The following is a 17,563-nucleotide window of genomic DNA, read 5'->3' as shown; positions in this document are numbered from 1 at the left end:
GCGCAATACGCTGACAAGTATGAAGAATTCTTCAACCCCTATATTCCTCTTAGGAAGTGTAATAGGATATTATTCGGGGATCATAACCTTTCTTTTCTAGGTGCTTAGCATAAGTTGGGATCATGTCTACCAACCCTATTGTATTATACTCTCCCAAACGCTTAACAGAATGTTCTGCACATAGTAAGTGCTCAGTAAATATGATTAATTGATATATAATATTGGGCAAACACCAAGTGCCCTCGCTGGCATTAGCCAGGAACATCACTATTAATGGCCATTCTGGCAGCATGGTTGACTGGCTTTTTGGACTGCTCTTGTTCCCACTCCTGAAGCATGAACAGTTTCAGGGATATTCTTCCTGTCCTTCCATGTCATTCAATGCCTACTAGTTCCTACTCTGTGCCCCCTAATCCTTGGACTTCCATCACTTATGTGAGAATTAAATAGCTTGCTCCTTTCTACCTCAATTTCTCCAGAAATGAGAAATTCCATTTTGTGTAACCAAATGACTCCTTAGCTATTTGAGACTTTTTCACCTTATTCAGGCTTGTTCATTACCATTTCCAGGGATTTTATAATTGATTTTTTCGAGGCGCATAAGTGTCAGTGAAGTATTTATATTAACTTGTCATTCTTAAATGTTTTGGTTTTTTTTAAAAAAAAAACAACACCTGAACTGCATTGTTTTATTTCCTATATCTTTCCTGAGGATGCCCAGCATTGTGTTACCATTTTCTGCTGTTGCCTCCTATGCTACAGAAGGAACAGTCTGACGGCTAATGATCTGAGCCTATCATCATGCAGTCGCAGTTTGGATTGCATTTTCTTCGATGAATTACCTTGCACTTGCTCATAATGAAGTTCATCTGCTACTTTCTTCCCATTCACTCAGCTTTATTAGATCTTCCAGCAATTTCACTATTCTGAAAGCCCGATATCATATCACTGCATATTCTCTTTTCCCAATTCTTTATGACAGTGTTCAATGAAAAGTCATAACAGTAATTCATGGTAGGGGGAGGGGAAGGAGAAGGAAGGGGAGGTTGGAGGGGCACCTGATTTCCCTATGAGGACAGACTGAAAAGATTAGGGCTCTTCAGAGTGAAAGAACAAAGGCTAAAGTGGGTGCATGATTAAAGCTTTCAAAAATCAGGAAAAGGGTGGACAGGCCAAAACGGAATCACGATTCCATATGGAATCCATTACCACTGTAAGTTGTACAGGCTGAAAAATATCAGAAGGTTCAAAAAGTGTTCATGGATAGGAAGTTGATTGACTAGGGGGCAAGTTAGGGATGTTTGAGGAAAAAATTTTTTGAAGCCTTGAATGCTTCATCCACATGACTAGGATTAGAGAATGAAAAGAGCAATTGTCAAACTGACTGATCAGTGTACTTGTAGGAACAATTGAAAGTATTTTTGAGAGATTTCTCTGTGTAGAGAAATGTACTAAGCGCTTGGGAAAGTAACAGAAAATTTCTAGACATGATTCTTGCCCTGAGGATGCAGACAATATAGCAGGACAACAGAGAATAAAATGAATTACCATCACAGGGATGCAAATAAAGTACAATGGCATTGCTTAGGTGAACTGGAAGTGCTGAAGGCAGTAGGGGATAAAATGAGAGATCAGGCGGGGAAGGCTTCATGGAGAAGAGCTGTGTTTTGATAGATGTGAACAGGTGAGCATGTCAACAGGTGAACATGTCAACAGGAGAAAGGAAGGGAATGAACAAGAAATCAGCAGCCAGAGAGGCAAAAACGAGGCTCACTCAGTGAGCAAGTTGTCTTGAAGAAGCAGAGGGTGTGAGAGAAGAGTGAGGATAAACAGTGGGAAAGAGAACTGATGGATGGCTTTAAAACCAAAAATCGGGGAGTTTCTGCTTGATGAGGAGGGAAATGTGCCCTCATTGGAATTTTCTGAGGAGTAAGAAGTAGGGTGCAAAAAGATGTTTCAGAAAAATGATCCAGGCTGCAATATGGACTGGAAAATGGAAAAGAGTAGAGACAAGGATATGAGCAAGAACGGGCTGACGCAACAGTCAAGACAGGATATAAGTGCTTGGACAAGATGGTAGCAATTTGAATGGCTAGAAAGGGATAGTTTTTTTGTATTTAGTTATGGTATTTGGTTAGTGCTTATTATGTGCCAGGCACCGGACTAAGAGCAAAGAGTGATACAAGCTGATCAGGTTGGACAGAGTCTACGTCCCCCAAGGGATATACAATCAATCCCTATTTTATACATGAGGTAACTGAGGCACAAAGATGACAAGAAACTTGCCTAAGGTCACGCTGCAGGTGGAGCCGGAATTAGAAACTAAGTCCTTCTGACTCCAGGCCCATGCTCTATCCACTAGGCCATGCTGCTTCAGCATATTCTGGACATGTTGTGAAGGGAGAAGCAAAAGGATTCAGTGACAGACCAAATTTGTCATCAGACCTCAATTCCACTAATAGTTTCCCCCATTTTAAGACATGATAGAATATACCCTTCTATCCCATGATTTACTATGCAGTTTTTCTGAAAACCCTCTGAAATTCTAAATGTATTATTGTCCAGAATTCCTTCAGTCCACGTTATTATTAAACACTTTAAAATAACTCCAGCACATTGGTGAAGCATACTTTCCCTTTATAGAAATTACAATATGTTTCCTCAGCATGGTTGGGTTCTGCTACGATAAACTTGATTATAAATTCTACCAATTTATCAGTCTTGATAGTCATTTATTCCAATGATTTTCTCTGGAACCCTTTGGATGGGAGTTGCACACTGACCTACTCTTCTTGTAGACTGCATATCTGCAACAGTGACTTAGACATTCTTGCCAATGTCTTTGCCTAGTATCTTCCTTCAGCACCAAATGATTTAGTGAATAAATTAGCTGTAATTTGCTGTCAAACATCCTGTAGTTTAACCACAAATTCTTCCTGTCCCTCTTTATGTGCTATCCCATTCCCCTCAACAGACTGAGCTTTCCATTTTTTAAAGCTAAATTACTCATTTTTCTCCAAACAAGAAACCATTGCCAACATGCTCTGGCTTGCACCATTCTTTTAAATGAAAACTCACCATTAAGAAAACTTTTCAGATTAGCCTCACATAACCCTGAGTTCATAATCATTCTAGAAACAATAATAATAATAATGATGGTATTTGTTAAGCACTTACTACATGCCAAACACTGTATTCAACACTGTAAAGGTTCTGAAGACTGATCAAACTAAAGAGGGATGTGTTTTTGGAACATGGACTGCCCTTTTTCTCAAGGAATGATAAAGAGATGGTTGGCACTTTCGCTAAAGACCAATATTTCATACAACAGCCCCAGCATAACTTGGCTAACATCTGAAGACTGCTAAGTGCAAAGGGAAGTCAATCCTGGAGAAAATGTTTCTACAATGACGAGAATGGAATGAAAGAATAGTAGGAGTTCATTAGCAAGTTGATGACCTAGCCTCATCCCAGAGATTCTTCTGAAAAACTCGAGAATATGTGCCACCAAAATCTGGACCAGAGAATAATGTTAAGCGAGTATCCTCAAAGACAGGTTTAGAGTCTTCTCCTCTATGTATCCACCATCCTCTCATCAACCTACCAACCATGAGCAGTTGCTGTATGCAGAGCACTGTTGTAAACGCTTGAGAGAATACAATATAAAGAATAGGGTAGACATTCCCTGCCCACAAGCAGCTTACAGTCCAGTGGAAGAGACAGCCATCATTATAAATTACAGGTGTGCACATAAGTACTGTGGAGCTGAGGGTTGGTGCTTAAAGGATGCAAATCGAAGTGCAAGGATGATGCAGAAGGGAGTGGGAGAAGCAGAAATGAGGACTTAGTCGGGGAAGGTCACTTGGAGGAGGTGTGATTTTAATTAGGCTTTGAAGATGGAGAAAATGAACACCAAACTCCCTCCATCCCTCTTGCTCCCCAAATATCCAACCCCAAATCACTTCCAAAACCCACTTCCTCCACGCCTGCACTTGTGGAGCTGAGTGGCATTGGCAGAGATTCAGAAACTAGGCTAACATCTATCATTTCAAACTCACCTTCACCTGAAATAAATGACATGGCCTTGTGGAAAGAGCATGGGCCTGAGAGACAAAGGAAGGGCATGGGCCCGAGAGTCAAAGGACCTGGGTTCTAATACCAGCTCCACCAACGGTCTCCAGTGTGACCTTGTGCAAGCACTTACCTTCTCTGTGCTTTAGTTCCCTTATTTGCAAAATGGGGATTCAAAACCTGTTCTCCCTCCTACTTTTACTGAGCAACCCATCTGGAATCTGATTATCTTTTATCTACCTGAGTGCTTAGTACAGTGCTTGACACTTGGTAAGCACTTACATACCACAATTTTACAGATGAGGTAACTGAGGCCCATAGAAATGAATGAGTTGCCCAAGGTCCCCCAGCAGATTGGTGGCGAAGCTGAGATTAGAACTCAGGCCCGAGATCTATCCACTAGGGCACAATGCTTCCAGTAGATAGTTCCCTGGCCACAAGGAGCTTCAAGTCTAAAGGACCTTATACTTCTTCATTACTTTACCTAGGCCAGGAAGAAAAATATCACTAGAACTACACCAGGGTCCTTCATTTGCTCCTCTTATACATGTTCCTCCAGGTAGACGCTGAGCCATTTCTGCCCTTTCAACCTCCTGCGCACCTACCCAACAGCAATGTCAAAGTATACTTTCCAAATTTTTCAAGGGCTTGTCATATGGGAGAGAAACAAAAACCTTCCTGAATTCTAGATAGATTACATCTATTACTTCTCCCTTTCTATGAGACCTAGACTATTTGGCTGCAAAAGGACACGAATCTTGAATCTCTTTCTTGTTCACACCGTTGCCCTCTAGTAAACAGAAATTGCATCTGATGTACACTGTTACACCCGAATAAAGCTTTCAGTATTAATGACACAGGGAAGATGTGTATACCATTTGACAGTCAAAAAGAAGTTCCTAATATAGCTACAAGTTTTGAGTTCTTTATAAGGCTGCATCTGAATTACTAAAATGCTTTTTCTCCTCCCTGAATGGTGTATTTTTGCTAAAAAATGCTAAGTTTTTTTTATCTGAGAGGGTGGAGGGGTAGGGGGGATGGGGGAAGAGAATTCAGTACCTGTCAAAGGACCGGAACTGCACAGGTTGCTCAGTAGACAGATCACCAAGAACGCCAAGGCAGGTTGGGGGCAAAAGGGCAGGATCCACTGTGGCCCCATCTGCCGGGGCACTGACCAAACTTCGGAGTATGTCCTTAACATTGACGTTTTTGGCAGCCGGCGCAGATGAGGGAGCCTTGCTTTCCAACTCGGCCCCTCCATCATTTTTACTTTCGTGAGATTTGTTGACCTCTAAAGAGAGAGCGCACAGTACTTCACTTATTGCGTCTGGACCAGCACTGACAATCGGAAGTCCGTCTTCAGTAATCACATCTACTGCGCTTCCTAAGCCTGAAGCGGCTTCATCCCCAATGCCTGAGTCCCTTCGAACAGATGGTGCTATTTCAGGATTTTCCACTGATGGGGGTGTCAAAGGACCAATAGCTGCTGATGTGTTTTCCACATCTGTTATTCCAAAACAGAAGAGGGGAGGGGGGGAAATGAAGATAACTTCATATTTACTTTTAAGGAGAATCCACACCAAAAAAATACAAATACAAAAGAGTACATATTGCTCCTGAAATTAAAATATATGAGGTGTTTTTTTTGAAAATCCATCCTCTAAGAAACAAGCAAAAGGACAACTGTCATTGTCTCAGAAATGATTTATTCAAGGCCGGTAATCACCAGAGCAGGGCTAAATAAATAAATTCATCATCTGTCAGTGAGGAGTGAAAAATCAAAGTTGACAAGGAGGCTTCCCCCTTAATCTTATTTGTAATTATCAAACTCACTTACACAAGACCAAAAGGTATTGAAAGAAAACTTCACGCATATATATTTATATATTATATATTTTAGATTAAATGAGAAAGAGATAAAGAGGTAAAGGTCAAAATTTCTAACTCTGGTGACTGTTGAGTCTTAATCCAGAAAAAATGCTGAATCCTAGTAATCATCATAAAACAAAAAATTAACTAATCAGAAAAGACAAATTCAATTAATTTCTTCAAAATGTACAATTATATCTCTCATACCAATCAAATTTTCACTAAAAGTCTAAAGATAATGCAAGAGTATCTCATCTATAAAGTTGGATCTATACAAAGTAGTCATTAGTATTTCCACTTCAAAATTAAATATATTCTAGCACTAACTTTTATTTTGACAATACTTGCATTATACACCTATTTCTTTCTGCATTGCACAGCAATTTTCAATTATATTCTCAGGGAGTCACAGGTCAAATTAGCTTAGACTGTATTCCCAATGCAATTCCGGAAGGCTTAAAAACTGCTTGCGAACTCCTGCCGCAAAATACGCATGCAGTTCTTCCACAGTGTGTGTTTTTACTATTCATTTTCAATAGAGAAATTAGGGATGTTTTTTCCAACAACTTATACCTATCTGGACAGAGCATGATGCGACGTTGAAAACTGTTGAATGCACGGGCACTACGTTGACCAATGTGGTTGCACTAAAGAATATAAATCTACCTTAATGTGGGATTCCACCTCTATCTTCTCCCAAACAGCTAGTACCCTGGTTCTTTCATGTCATATATATGGATTACTTTAGATTTTAAGCTCCCTAAAGGAAAAGAACCACAACCTGTCTTGCTTCTGTGGTATCCTCAAAATCACTTACATACAGTTTTGTCCCCAGTGGACAGTCAATATGTAAACTGAATGATTGCGGAATTTGTCCGCAACGTTACCTTTATACAAAAATGTAACTCAGTATTCTCTCTCTTGAAATTTTCTCTGGGATTCTAATTTAGTTGAGAACTTTTTCTTAGTAACATATTTATAAATCTATAAACGTCAACGTGGGTATACTTCGACATTCTAGAGTGAGATAACCTTACCAGTAGGTGCTAAATCCCCACTTCCAATATCGGTTTCCTTGAACGACTGGTCATGTTGAGGTTGGCGCCTCTCATTTTGAGGTTCCAAAATGTCTCTGTATTTTGACACCATGAGGACAGAGATAAAGTACACTACAGCCAATGCCAAGAATTGAGCTTGTTTACTATCCTCCTGGAAAAGAAAAGGTCATTTTCCATTGTAGCGTTTTCTGAACCATGTTCAAAGTTAAAATATATGCTGAAATATCTTCATATGCATACACAAAAAATAGCGCTAGACATGTGGTGTGGCATAAATGTAGGTCAAACCCTTAGAAGACATAATGTCTTAAAATGCTATATTATATAGTATTTAAAATAACTGTGGAGAGCTTGGGAGATAAGTGGGTCCAAGGTCAGAAAGCTGGTCTAAAAAAATTAAATAAAATGGTCTGTTATACTTGGGGTAGGAAATCTGAGCAAACACAACTGTCTTTCAGGTGTTATATTTGAATTGCTAGTTAGGAAAACAGGAGCACAATCAACTTTATTCCTGCTCCCCTGGTGATAGTTCAAGAAAAACTATCCCAAAACAGAGGAATTTAAGGCTAGACACTTCTGATTAATGGCAAATTAGAAAATGTGGCATGTACTTCCTGAAGGTCCTGAAAAATATGATATCCATTTTCTAAGACCATTTAGATGAAATTGCAGAGAAAATGAGGATATATTCCTTTACAATGTAATTTCTGCACATCTTTCTCTATTCAGAAACCAAAACAATCTGAATACAGTACCTATTTTTTGACCTCAACTGGGATGATGAGCTCATTTGGTTTTAAAAGAACAAGCAATTTACTTACCTATTAAAACAGGGGACTAACTAAAAATACTTAATTTCCAATGATCTGATTCCCATAATTTAAATGATTTCATTATTTTTCATGAATGGGGAGGTTTTTTAAAAACTAGTCAAATGCAAAAGACACATATTTCACTGTTAGTCCCATAGGAAGATATAACCTGAGCAAGAGGAATTACGCAGACGTATTCCTCCCTTATACAATAATAATAATAATAATAATTGTGGTATTTGTTAAGCTCTTACTATGTACCAAGCACTGTTTTAAGCACTAGGTAGATACAAGGTGAATGAGGTTGGACACAGTCTCCTGTCCCCATTTTACAGATGAAGTAACTGAGGCCCAGAGAAGTGAAATGCCTTGCTCAAGGTCACACAAGTGGAGGAGCCATGATCAGAACTCACCAACTCTGACTCCCAAGCCCGTGCTCTTGTACTGTCTTTATAAAATTGGGTCAAGGGCCGCTTTCCATGAATCCCCGTGAAGCATCCACTATAGACTGTAAGCCCATCCTCTACACTGTAAACTAATCTTGGACAGGGAACATGTCTTAACTCTGTTCCGTACTCTAGTAAATGCTCAATACATACCACTGATTGGTTATAATTCAGTTATTTTACAGCTTGCATCATCCTAAAGCCAGCTACCTTTATTTTGGCTTGTTTGTGGGTGTTTTTTAATGGTATTTGATAAGTGCTTACTATGAGCAAGGCACTATACTAAACTAAGGTCACACATCAGACAAGTGGCAGAGCTGGGATTAGAACCCAAATCCTTCTGACTTTCAGGCCCATGCCCTTTCCACTAAGCCACACTGCTTCTCAGGCTCGTGTAACCTGTTGCATCAGGCTGCCAGAAGACGAGCAGTTTCTACAAAGCAAATGAAAGAATGATGCTTACTATGTCTCTGAAGACTACTGCTCTAAGCCGGTTAATATCCATGTCTTGTAGAAGTCTGTCAAGGTCCCGTACTGGAGATATACCCCCAGTCACAACATCCACAGGACTCTGTTTAAAAAATACACAGATTTTTAAAAACAGACAGGTAATCAAGAAACATAAAGCATTACGGTGAAAAGTTCCCCTTGATTCCATTTGCAAAAAATCTCTGGCCCCAAAGCTAGCACGCCTGACTTTATGCTACTGAGCATCGCTGGGTGAGCTGGAGACCTTAGAAGCTGTACAAATTATCTATGTGAAGGAAAAGGATACGGGGGAAACTAGAAAAATAAACATTTGGAAAAGAAGCAGAAACGATTAAGCACAGATAAATTGTAACTGTGTGGTTTAAATACATAAATATTTGAGTGGTGTGCTTATAGTTTGAAATAACCGCATTATACCTCTGTCATAGTTATTTGCCTGGAGATTTCAATTCGTGTTAAAGGGGTTAAAGAAAATAAATTTAAGATCTAAAACATGAGATTACAGTATGTATGTTTGCTTAAAACTAATTAATACTGTATGCTTACCTTTGCTGCAGATTTCCCCATGGCTACCAGACTCTGCATTGTTTTATGGCCTTTCAGTGTCTCTCCCCTAGGTTTCACTTGTGAATGTTGCTGACATTCTAAACAATTTCGTACTGCCACTGCACAAACTAGTAAATAAAAAAAAGGGGAGTTCGGGGGTGGGAAAGAGTAGCTAAATTGAGATTAATAGTAACTTCTACTTAAACATATCAACGTGAATTAGATTACATTGCCACTACTGAGTTTTCAAATTAACTTAAAAAAACAAACCCCACTGTCAGAATTAACATCTGAAATTTCACCTTCGCACTAAATGGCGTTACACTGCAACAAGAGCCAGTCATTTCCGAAAAACAATAAATTAAAATGGACAAATATTTTTCTCATACACTCGTCTTTATATATTCTTGATCTGTTTCCACATCTCCGACTGTAAAAGCAAGGCTGCTTTCAGACCCTTCCCTAGGGGGCAAATGATCAATAATAGCTTATTGACAACTATTGCTTCATTTCTAACGAAAATATGGTACCTGTCCCTTCCAATTTCCTAGTTCCTTCTTCATCCAAGGATACAAAATCATTGTACTTTCCTCTTCACCAACTGAGACGATAAATTATTTACCCCATGTTCCTTAAATCTGGAGAGTTGTTAGAAGTTAGTACTACGTGACAATGCTTTTACTTGAGATTTGAAATACTCTCTTTTATGGCAGAGATGGGCAAAACAGATTTACCCCATGGTCCTTAAAAATTTGGGGAGTTGTTAGAAGTTACTACTACTTGACAATGCTTTTACTTGAGATTTGAAATTCTCTATTTTAAGGCAGGGATGGGCAAAACAGAGTCTATGGGCCACATGTGTCATCTCCTCACCACCCACCCACCCCATATGATTATTCCTGGTGCAATGAGTAATGCAGAACAGCTTCACTTCAATCGACGAGGGCTCCTAATTGACTCTGAGTGACATGTAATCAGTCAGCAATCCCCACCTGCCATGCCCAGACACAGTGGAGGGCTACAGTTTGAGGGGCTTGTTGATTTCATTTTTGTCAGGCTCAGCACTACTTAGGATCTATTGTAGGTGTAAATAGGCCTGGTTCTGCCTCTCAAGCAACCCTTTCTCGATCCAGAGTGTATCCAGAAGTGTGGCCTGGCAAGGATTAAAAACTTGGTAGGCAGCCTGCTAGGCAAAGTAAAAGCCATTCCTTTATAATTCTAATCTAAGTTTTACATTCAAAACGCTGCTAAATCAGAACTACAAAGGAAGTGTTCAAAGAGCATTAGAAGTCATTTTCTAATTGGGACAACATGACAGCAACTTTTTAATAACTACTTAATAAAATCACACACTAAATGAAAATTTTAATAGAATTAGCTTAAATTTTTTTAAAAATCAAAATAAAACCTCAATTTTCATCTTTCCTGCTTTTCACTTACCAAGCCGGAGACATTGCCTCAAAATTCCTCCTGAGGACATATTTTTCTCAGCTTCAATTTCAGTGAAGCCTAGAGAACTTGCAAAAATCAACACATCTACAAGGCTGATTAACCTCTGGAGAAATGTCACGGAAGCTTCTATCGAAAGACCTTGCGTTGGTTCGATATTCTCCAATTCATGCTGTGGGAGAGCAAAATTTCATATTCAAAGAAGAATCCCCCAATACCTAAACTTTATAAAAGACAAATCATGAAGACCACTCCCACTTCTGGAGTATTACATGACAAAATGGGGCAGGGAGGTGAGGAAGGAGTAGGAAGCGGGCCTAGGACTAGCCAAGGAAGAGGGCAGGAATGGAGTAGCCAAGTTGAACCTGCTCAATGTCTCTTCTTCCTCCCAGGTGGCCTAGTCTAGCTCCCAAACAAGGCCACCCCTCAGGGGACACGCTAAATGGAAGGCCTTTGATGTGGCCTACGCATATCTTTCAACTCCAGCTGTGAGGATTATTCCACAGCAGCAGCCACTGCAGGATCAAGGAAAAAGATCAGTGTGACTGCAACCCCTGGCCACTACCTCTCTTTCTCTCTGACCCTTAGAACAGAAAAAATGTACAATTTCAGAGAGAGGCCACAGGGTGGAAAAGGGAAGCATGGTGGGGTGGGATGAGGGGCCACACTGTCAGAGTGGTTGGCAGAGAAAGGAAAAGAGGATCCAAAATCACCTGCTCCATTTATGCTCTATCACCACAGTTTTCCTAGGCAGAAAATAAACTTTACATCTAGACTGAACTCCCATTGATAAACTACCATGCCACTCATTATTGTTGGTACCCCTGGACTCTGCCTCCCACTAAATATATCCACTCCATGTTCCCTTAATACATTGTCCTTGATTTTCCAATAGTCCCAGCCTAACCTTTTCACCACTATTTTCACCACTATTGCCCAGGTACTTCAGGTCTCAAGGCCTCATGCCATACTTTTCTAGCTTCCAGAAGTCTAGTTTTCCTCTTAGTGTTCAAGTCTAGAAGTGGTCAAAATGCATCCCAGAAGCAGATGTGGTTATACTTCCATCTGCTGAGCTTCTATCTGGCTCTAAGACTGCTATATAGCCAAAGAACAATCCCTGCACACTGCAGAATAAAATAGTGGTGTGAGGAGTCGTGCTATTATCTGCAGCAGCCCAGAACTAGTATGGAGCAGCTGCAGATCTAAATACAGCCATTTTTACTTCTTAAACAAACATCTCTTTTTCACCCTAAGTCAGGAAGAATATGATCCATCGAGATTTTCAAAACCCAATAAGTGGTGGTTCCCAGGCGGGACACTTCAGGTGTTTGGCAAATGGCCTCTTCTAACTCTCACACTATCTCACTGCCACTTGCCTTGTTCTAGCTCTGGCCCTGCCTCTTGGTATAAGATGACACAGACTTATGCTCTAAGACGACTAGCCCATTCTCTGTAACAACTACTTCTTTCTATACCTGCTGAAATAATCTCTTACTCCCTACATATCCCACTCATATATGGCTCAACTACCAGAGGGGCTCTCTCTTCACCTTCTCTCCCACTAAGCACTTGACATAGCTAGGCTATAACTTCCACAAAAGCTAGGGCCATTATGTAACATCACAGATATTCTAGCTAAAATATCCCAGCCCATCACCCCTACCCTGTACAAATTAGAATTAACTTAAATACCTTCAAAATAGGATGTAGGCAAATAAAAGAGTGAAAAAAGAAAAGACAAAAGGTGGATGAGTGAGACAGAGTAGGAAATGAAAGCGTGAGAGAGAAATAGAAGGGTTAAGTTGAAGCCTGGATAATAAGTAGAAGAGGCAGTAGGAAGGAAAAAGAACAGATGACTGGTAAAAGGAGTGTGTTCGCCCAGCAGCCATAACAATGATAATAATAATAATAATTCTAGTATTTTTTCCTAAATTAACTCTGGGGAATTATCACTGCTAGAAGATTCTCACTCTTAAGAGATCTCAGATATTGACAACACACTTCTATACTGATCTAGGATCTTTCTGGTGAACTGTTTCATGGTGAATTGAATTACAGTTCAGGTGGGCCAGTGTCAGCATCCAAGGACTATTAGTCTCTACTTTCGACTCATGAGGAAGTTCCAATTCCCAAGCACTGTCCACCAGAGGAGCAACAGGAGCTAGTGGAAAGAGCACAGGCGTGGAAGTCAGAGGACTTGAGTTCTAATCTCAGCTCTGCCATGTGTCTGCTGTGTGACCTTGGGCCTTAACTTCTCTGGGCCTTAGTTACCTCAACTGTAAAATGGAAAGTTAATCCTACTCCCTTCTACTTAGACTACAAGCTTCATGTGGGACAGGGATTGTGTCCAACCTGATTAACCTGCCTCTTCTCCAGTGCTCAGATCAGTGCTTGGTAAGAGCTTAACAAGTACCATTATTAGTATTATTGTTATTAATAATAATAATAATAAAGAAAATGTGAAGTCCTTACTGTAGCAGAGGTAGCAGCTGAAAGCAATGGCAGTATACCACCACAAGCCATGATCATATTGTCCAGCACTTGAGAGATGAGATGAATTGTGTTGTGTACGAAGACAACATTATCACTGCTGTTTACGAAGTCCATAACCGTCTTTGTAGAATGGCTGCCCAGAAATAAAATTATATTTATTGATCAATATTCTGAAGTCACAGCATGGTTTTGTGAGGGGAAGTGCAAGGGTGATGTTTTGGAATACTGTCATCTTAAAAACTGAGGAAAGTTCAGGGCCCCAGCTGAACAATTGTAGTTTATCAAGCATCCACTTGGAAGCTTCCTGAGATGCAATGGATAACTCCAAGTCAAAGGTTTTTTATTCATACTCACTAGTGTGCTGAACCATTTCAAAATCTTGCTTGCACTCCAGTCCTACTCTGTGCATCAGTGTTGACCTTCATACTTGGAACAAAAAACTCACTGACTAAAGGACACTCTTCAAACTCTTTTAAAATACCCTTCTTAGCAATCATAGAAAATGCAGGGGGGAAATTTTCAAGTCAATAAAAATCTGTGATGGCATGGGAAGCATATGGGAGCCTAACTGAATGCGGCCAATCAGTTACATTCAAACACATGGCATCACCATTACGCTTGGTTTTCATAGAATAATTCTACAGTTAGGAAAGTCTTTAGCATTTATATTTTTACACCTGGAGCAGAAAGGGGAATAAATGAAATCCTACATTTATAACACGTAACTATTACATTAAATACATTAAATACACAATCTGCTCTAAAATTTTCTAGCTTATTGGAAAAATGTAGGATGAGGTGGAACCTCAGCAATATAACATGCCTCTTCGTTAAATACATGACATGGGTAGTGTACATCTTGGAAGCAAAGTACAAGACAAACCTTCTCCACATCTGTATATCTGTCTCTATTGAAAACAACAGATCTGTAAGCAACCGCTGATGCATTTGTGACCATCTGAACTCAGGAATCCGAAACATAGTAGACCTAGAATCTCTCCTTTGTCCGTTAGATGCTGCTGCTATCTCGTGACCTGATTGTTCTTGTTGTCTTGATGTCTAAGTACAGAAAATACAGGATATATATGAAATGACTTCCTTCTCAGACACAGATTCTAGCAAGATAAACCTTAGCCCCACCACAAAGGCTACAAGAAAATTACTTTAGGCTACTATGATGAAGTTCATGTTCACCAGACATATTCCTATTGTGTCTCTGAAGTATTTATTTTAATAAGCAAATATCAATGATTAATGTTAAGACCTAAATATAGGTAACTTACTCTATCCTATAAATTATACTACTTTTAAACAAATCTGCTCATCTTTGCCTTAATATTCAGATACATTATCAGCTTTATGACCTGAAAATAGTGCCTCTATTTTATTTTTTTTAAATCACATAGTTTCAGTATTTTTTTATATCAGTCCAGCAACTTTTATAGACTTGTCCTATTCATTTGCCCATGAAAATGCAGGTGGTCTTGGGACTGTAAGAGACCATGGTGCCAGCACAGTAAAATGGGGAAGGCAAAAATACAAGGCTTACTTTAATTCAGTGTGCACGCCATTAGTATAGTGCCTTTTAGAGCCAAACCAAAGAAGATCATTTGAAGGATCCTTGAACAGGCAACTCCTGCCCTTTAATACTATTTTTTTCCTAAGTGATCTAAATTTCTTCAATCTCATTTTTAACAACATCATCTTATTTTTTGATACCTAACTCAAACTTATCAATCTAAATCCATCTGGAGAATTAATTTTCTCTTCCATTTGAAAAGGATGGAGATCATTAATTTGGCTTGGAAACAATTTGCTTCTTAAAAGTAAAATTCCTAGAAACCACAAGGCATTTTTTACAGTCTCAATTTCACACAGAATTTATGTGCATTCTGAGAGTTGTCATAAAAAAAATTAAAGTAAAACAAATTATCATGGAATTCATGGATTTGGACATTAATTTTTGAGGTGTCAATGTGTTTCTGTCATTTCAGCTAAAACTCTATCCAGTCACATGATACCTAAACATGAATGAAATTCATAATAAGTTGATGGTGTTATGGAGAGCCTTGTTAAATTACCCACTTAATTTTGTGCACAAGAAGTAAACAAATACTACCTCAGGTAGGGGCTTTTGAGACTGGGCACCTTCCACGTTCACGTTAGCCTTCAATTCCAGTCTCTCTGTATCTGAAGCCACATTCGAAACATCCAACTTGGCAATTTTTTTCTCAGAGGTTGCAAAAATTTCACAATTGTTTACATGGCCATTATCAACAGTTGCTTTTGTCTCACTAGCACTGCAAGCTGCCTTTCCCTCCTCTTCCTCCAACGTCTGATTCAGTTCTGTATGGGTGATCACTTCTTTCCCCTGGGGAGCACTGGCTTCTAGTGAGGCAGCTGACCCAAGTACTCTATCTAAGGTTTCAGAATCTTTGGATTCCAAAGCCGGAGCGTCCGACTGCTTGTCGGGAATAGACTCATCTGTTGGCGGTACTGACTCGCTATGCGTCCTGGGTGAACAGGTTTCATCGCTGGCTTTGGAATCGAGATTTTTCACAGGAAAAGATGAGCTGTCCTCCTCAGGTTGCTCCATGGCCTGGCCACCATCCTCTCGGAGCTCCGCAAGAGTGTCCTCCTCTAAGATGGACTGAGCTAATATTTCAGACGCCTCTGAAACCTCTTCCACTGAAGCGATACGGGGGGCTCCGGTCACTTCATTAGCAATCACTTCCCGCCCTAACATTTCAGCACAATCAAGAGAAACATCAGGAGCTACTTCGGAAACGACTCCTTTCCCAGCTTCGTTTATCGGTGTTGCATCTGAACAGACTTTCTCTGCCAGCTGACTTCTTTCTATTTCCGGTTTCCTCTCTTCATCGGATGAAGGATCCCTCTGTAGTTCAACATGGGATGAGGATTCTGTCAACTCAGTCTTCTGAAGCTCTCTGTCATTATCTCCAGCAATTAATGTAGCGGTAATAGAGTCTTTCACTTCTAATTTCTGGAACCCTTCTGCAGCTTCAACTGCTCGGCTATTGCTAGAGGTGGATAGTGCCGGGCTTGAGGGAGCCAGGCCCATTTCTTCACCAGCTCTTCCCTGGAAGTCCCTAAAGCTATTGGACAAGTTTTCTTTGTGTATTTCAAAGGAGACCTAAACAGAAAAGAAGATTATAACTATTTGACAAAGGCCACTCATTTAACACAATGTAGGGAGACTGCAATAATGTAAACCCAATTTAGCTCACATTATATCCTAGGATTGATCCTAGTCATTCATTTATTCAGTCAGATTTATTGAGGGCTTACTGTGTGTAAAGCACTGTACTAAGTGCTTGGGAGAATGCTAGCACTTGGGAGAGTGCAAGCTGTACCTAGTCAAAAATTTAAAAATGTAGAATGAGACATTTATGTGTAGAAAAAATTCTCACAAGTTATTAGGTAGTAAGAGAACTCAAGAAGCTCTCTAATCAAACTTCCTGATATCAGAGAGGTTAGCAGGTAAGGATATGTACAAATATCCCTGGAGATCTACAGAAAATGATACCACAGTGCGGACTCCCAAATTATTCTGGGATCTAACAAACCTGTCTAAAATGCAGAGCCCACACGAGAGTCTAAAGTTCATGGCCCAATCCAATCCATCAATGTTCTTTTGTCCCAACTCCCAACAAGGAATCAGGTCTGTCTGGTTCTACCCTGTGTAGGGCTGAGATTTATACCTCTAATGAACTTACTCAGACTTCTGCATGTGCAAAACTCTTTGCGGTGGCACCTTCTAAATTTATTGAGTGCTTACTGTGTGCAAAGCATTGCATAAGGAGCTAGGAAATAATGTAAAAAAGAATAAAGACAACTCAGTCATTGGCCCACAGGGGATTCACGATCTAAACGGTATGCTGGGAGGCTGGTGGCGGGGCACATGGAGGGATCTTATTTAATACACAGAGGCAAAACGACCTAAGATAACAAAGAGCACAGCAACTTTGCTCTGGCCCAGCCTGATAGGCCCTTCTGCAGCTTAACCCTGCTGAAATGCAAACCTATTTCTTTTTTCACCATCAGTAAAAAGGAAAAGCAGATGATTATCTTCCTCCAGCTAGCCGGGCAACAATATTTATTGGGCACTGTACTAGCAACTCTTCATATATTTCAACAATAAGTAATCCTGCAGGCTTTTCCTGACTAGATTGGAGAATCAAAATCCTTTACCTTTATTTTTCAACCTCTAGTAATTTTTGTGGTTCTCATCAGGACCCTCTCCAAGTATTTTCCTAACTTGTAGAGCCTCAGTGCCTCTAAAAGAGGATTACCATTATTCAGGTCCTCT

At 39.9% G+C, this 17,563-nt stretch overlaps 1 protein-coding gene across 4 annotated transcripts in view; it reads right to left on the bottom strand.

The window, feature by feature from the left end:
• LRBA (LPS responsive beige-like anchor protein) overlaps positions 1 to 17,563 on the bottom strand; it is a 552,105-nt gene that overhangs the window by 427,709 nt on the left and 106,833 nt on the right. For all 4 annotated transcript variants that reach the window (XM_029076638.1, XM_029076639.1, XM_029076640.1 and 1 more), the window contains exons 23-30: positions 15,353 to 16,387; positions 14,117 to 14,292; positions 13,213 to 13,366; positions 10,732 to 10,912; positions 9,292 to 9,419; positions 8,720 to 8,827; positions 6,978 to 7,149; positions 5,131 to 5,575 (exon numbers count right to left, since the gene is read on the bottom strand). In XM_029076638.1, coding sequence (XP_028932471.1) covers positions 5,131 to 5,575; positions 6,978 to 7,149; positions 8,720 to 8,827; positions 9,292 to 9,419; positions 10,732 to 10,912; positions 13,213 to 13,366; positions 14,117 to 14,292; positions 15,353 to 16,387 — 2,399 coding nt within the window. The remainder of the gene's footprint in view (positions 1 to 5,130; positions 5,576 to 6,977; positions 7,150 to 8,719; positions 8,828 to 9,291; positions 9,420 to 10,731; positions 10,913 to 13,212; positions 13,367 to 14,116; positions 14,293 to 15,352; positions 16,388 to 17,563) is intronic.

The sequence above is a fragment of the Ornithorhynchus anatinus genome, chromosome 12 (genome assembly GCF_004115215.2).
Source record: "Ornithorhynchus anatinus isolate Pmale09 chromosome 12, mOrnAna1.pri.v4, whole genome shotgun sequence".
NCBI lineage: Eukaryota > Metazoa > Chordata > Mammalia > Monotremata > Ornithorhynchidae > Ornithorhynchus > Ornithorhynchus anatinus.
The sequence above is the reverse complement of the archived record's forward strand: the minus strand, read 5'-3'. Positions and strand labels throughout refer to the sequence as shown.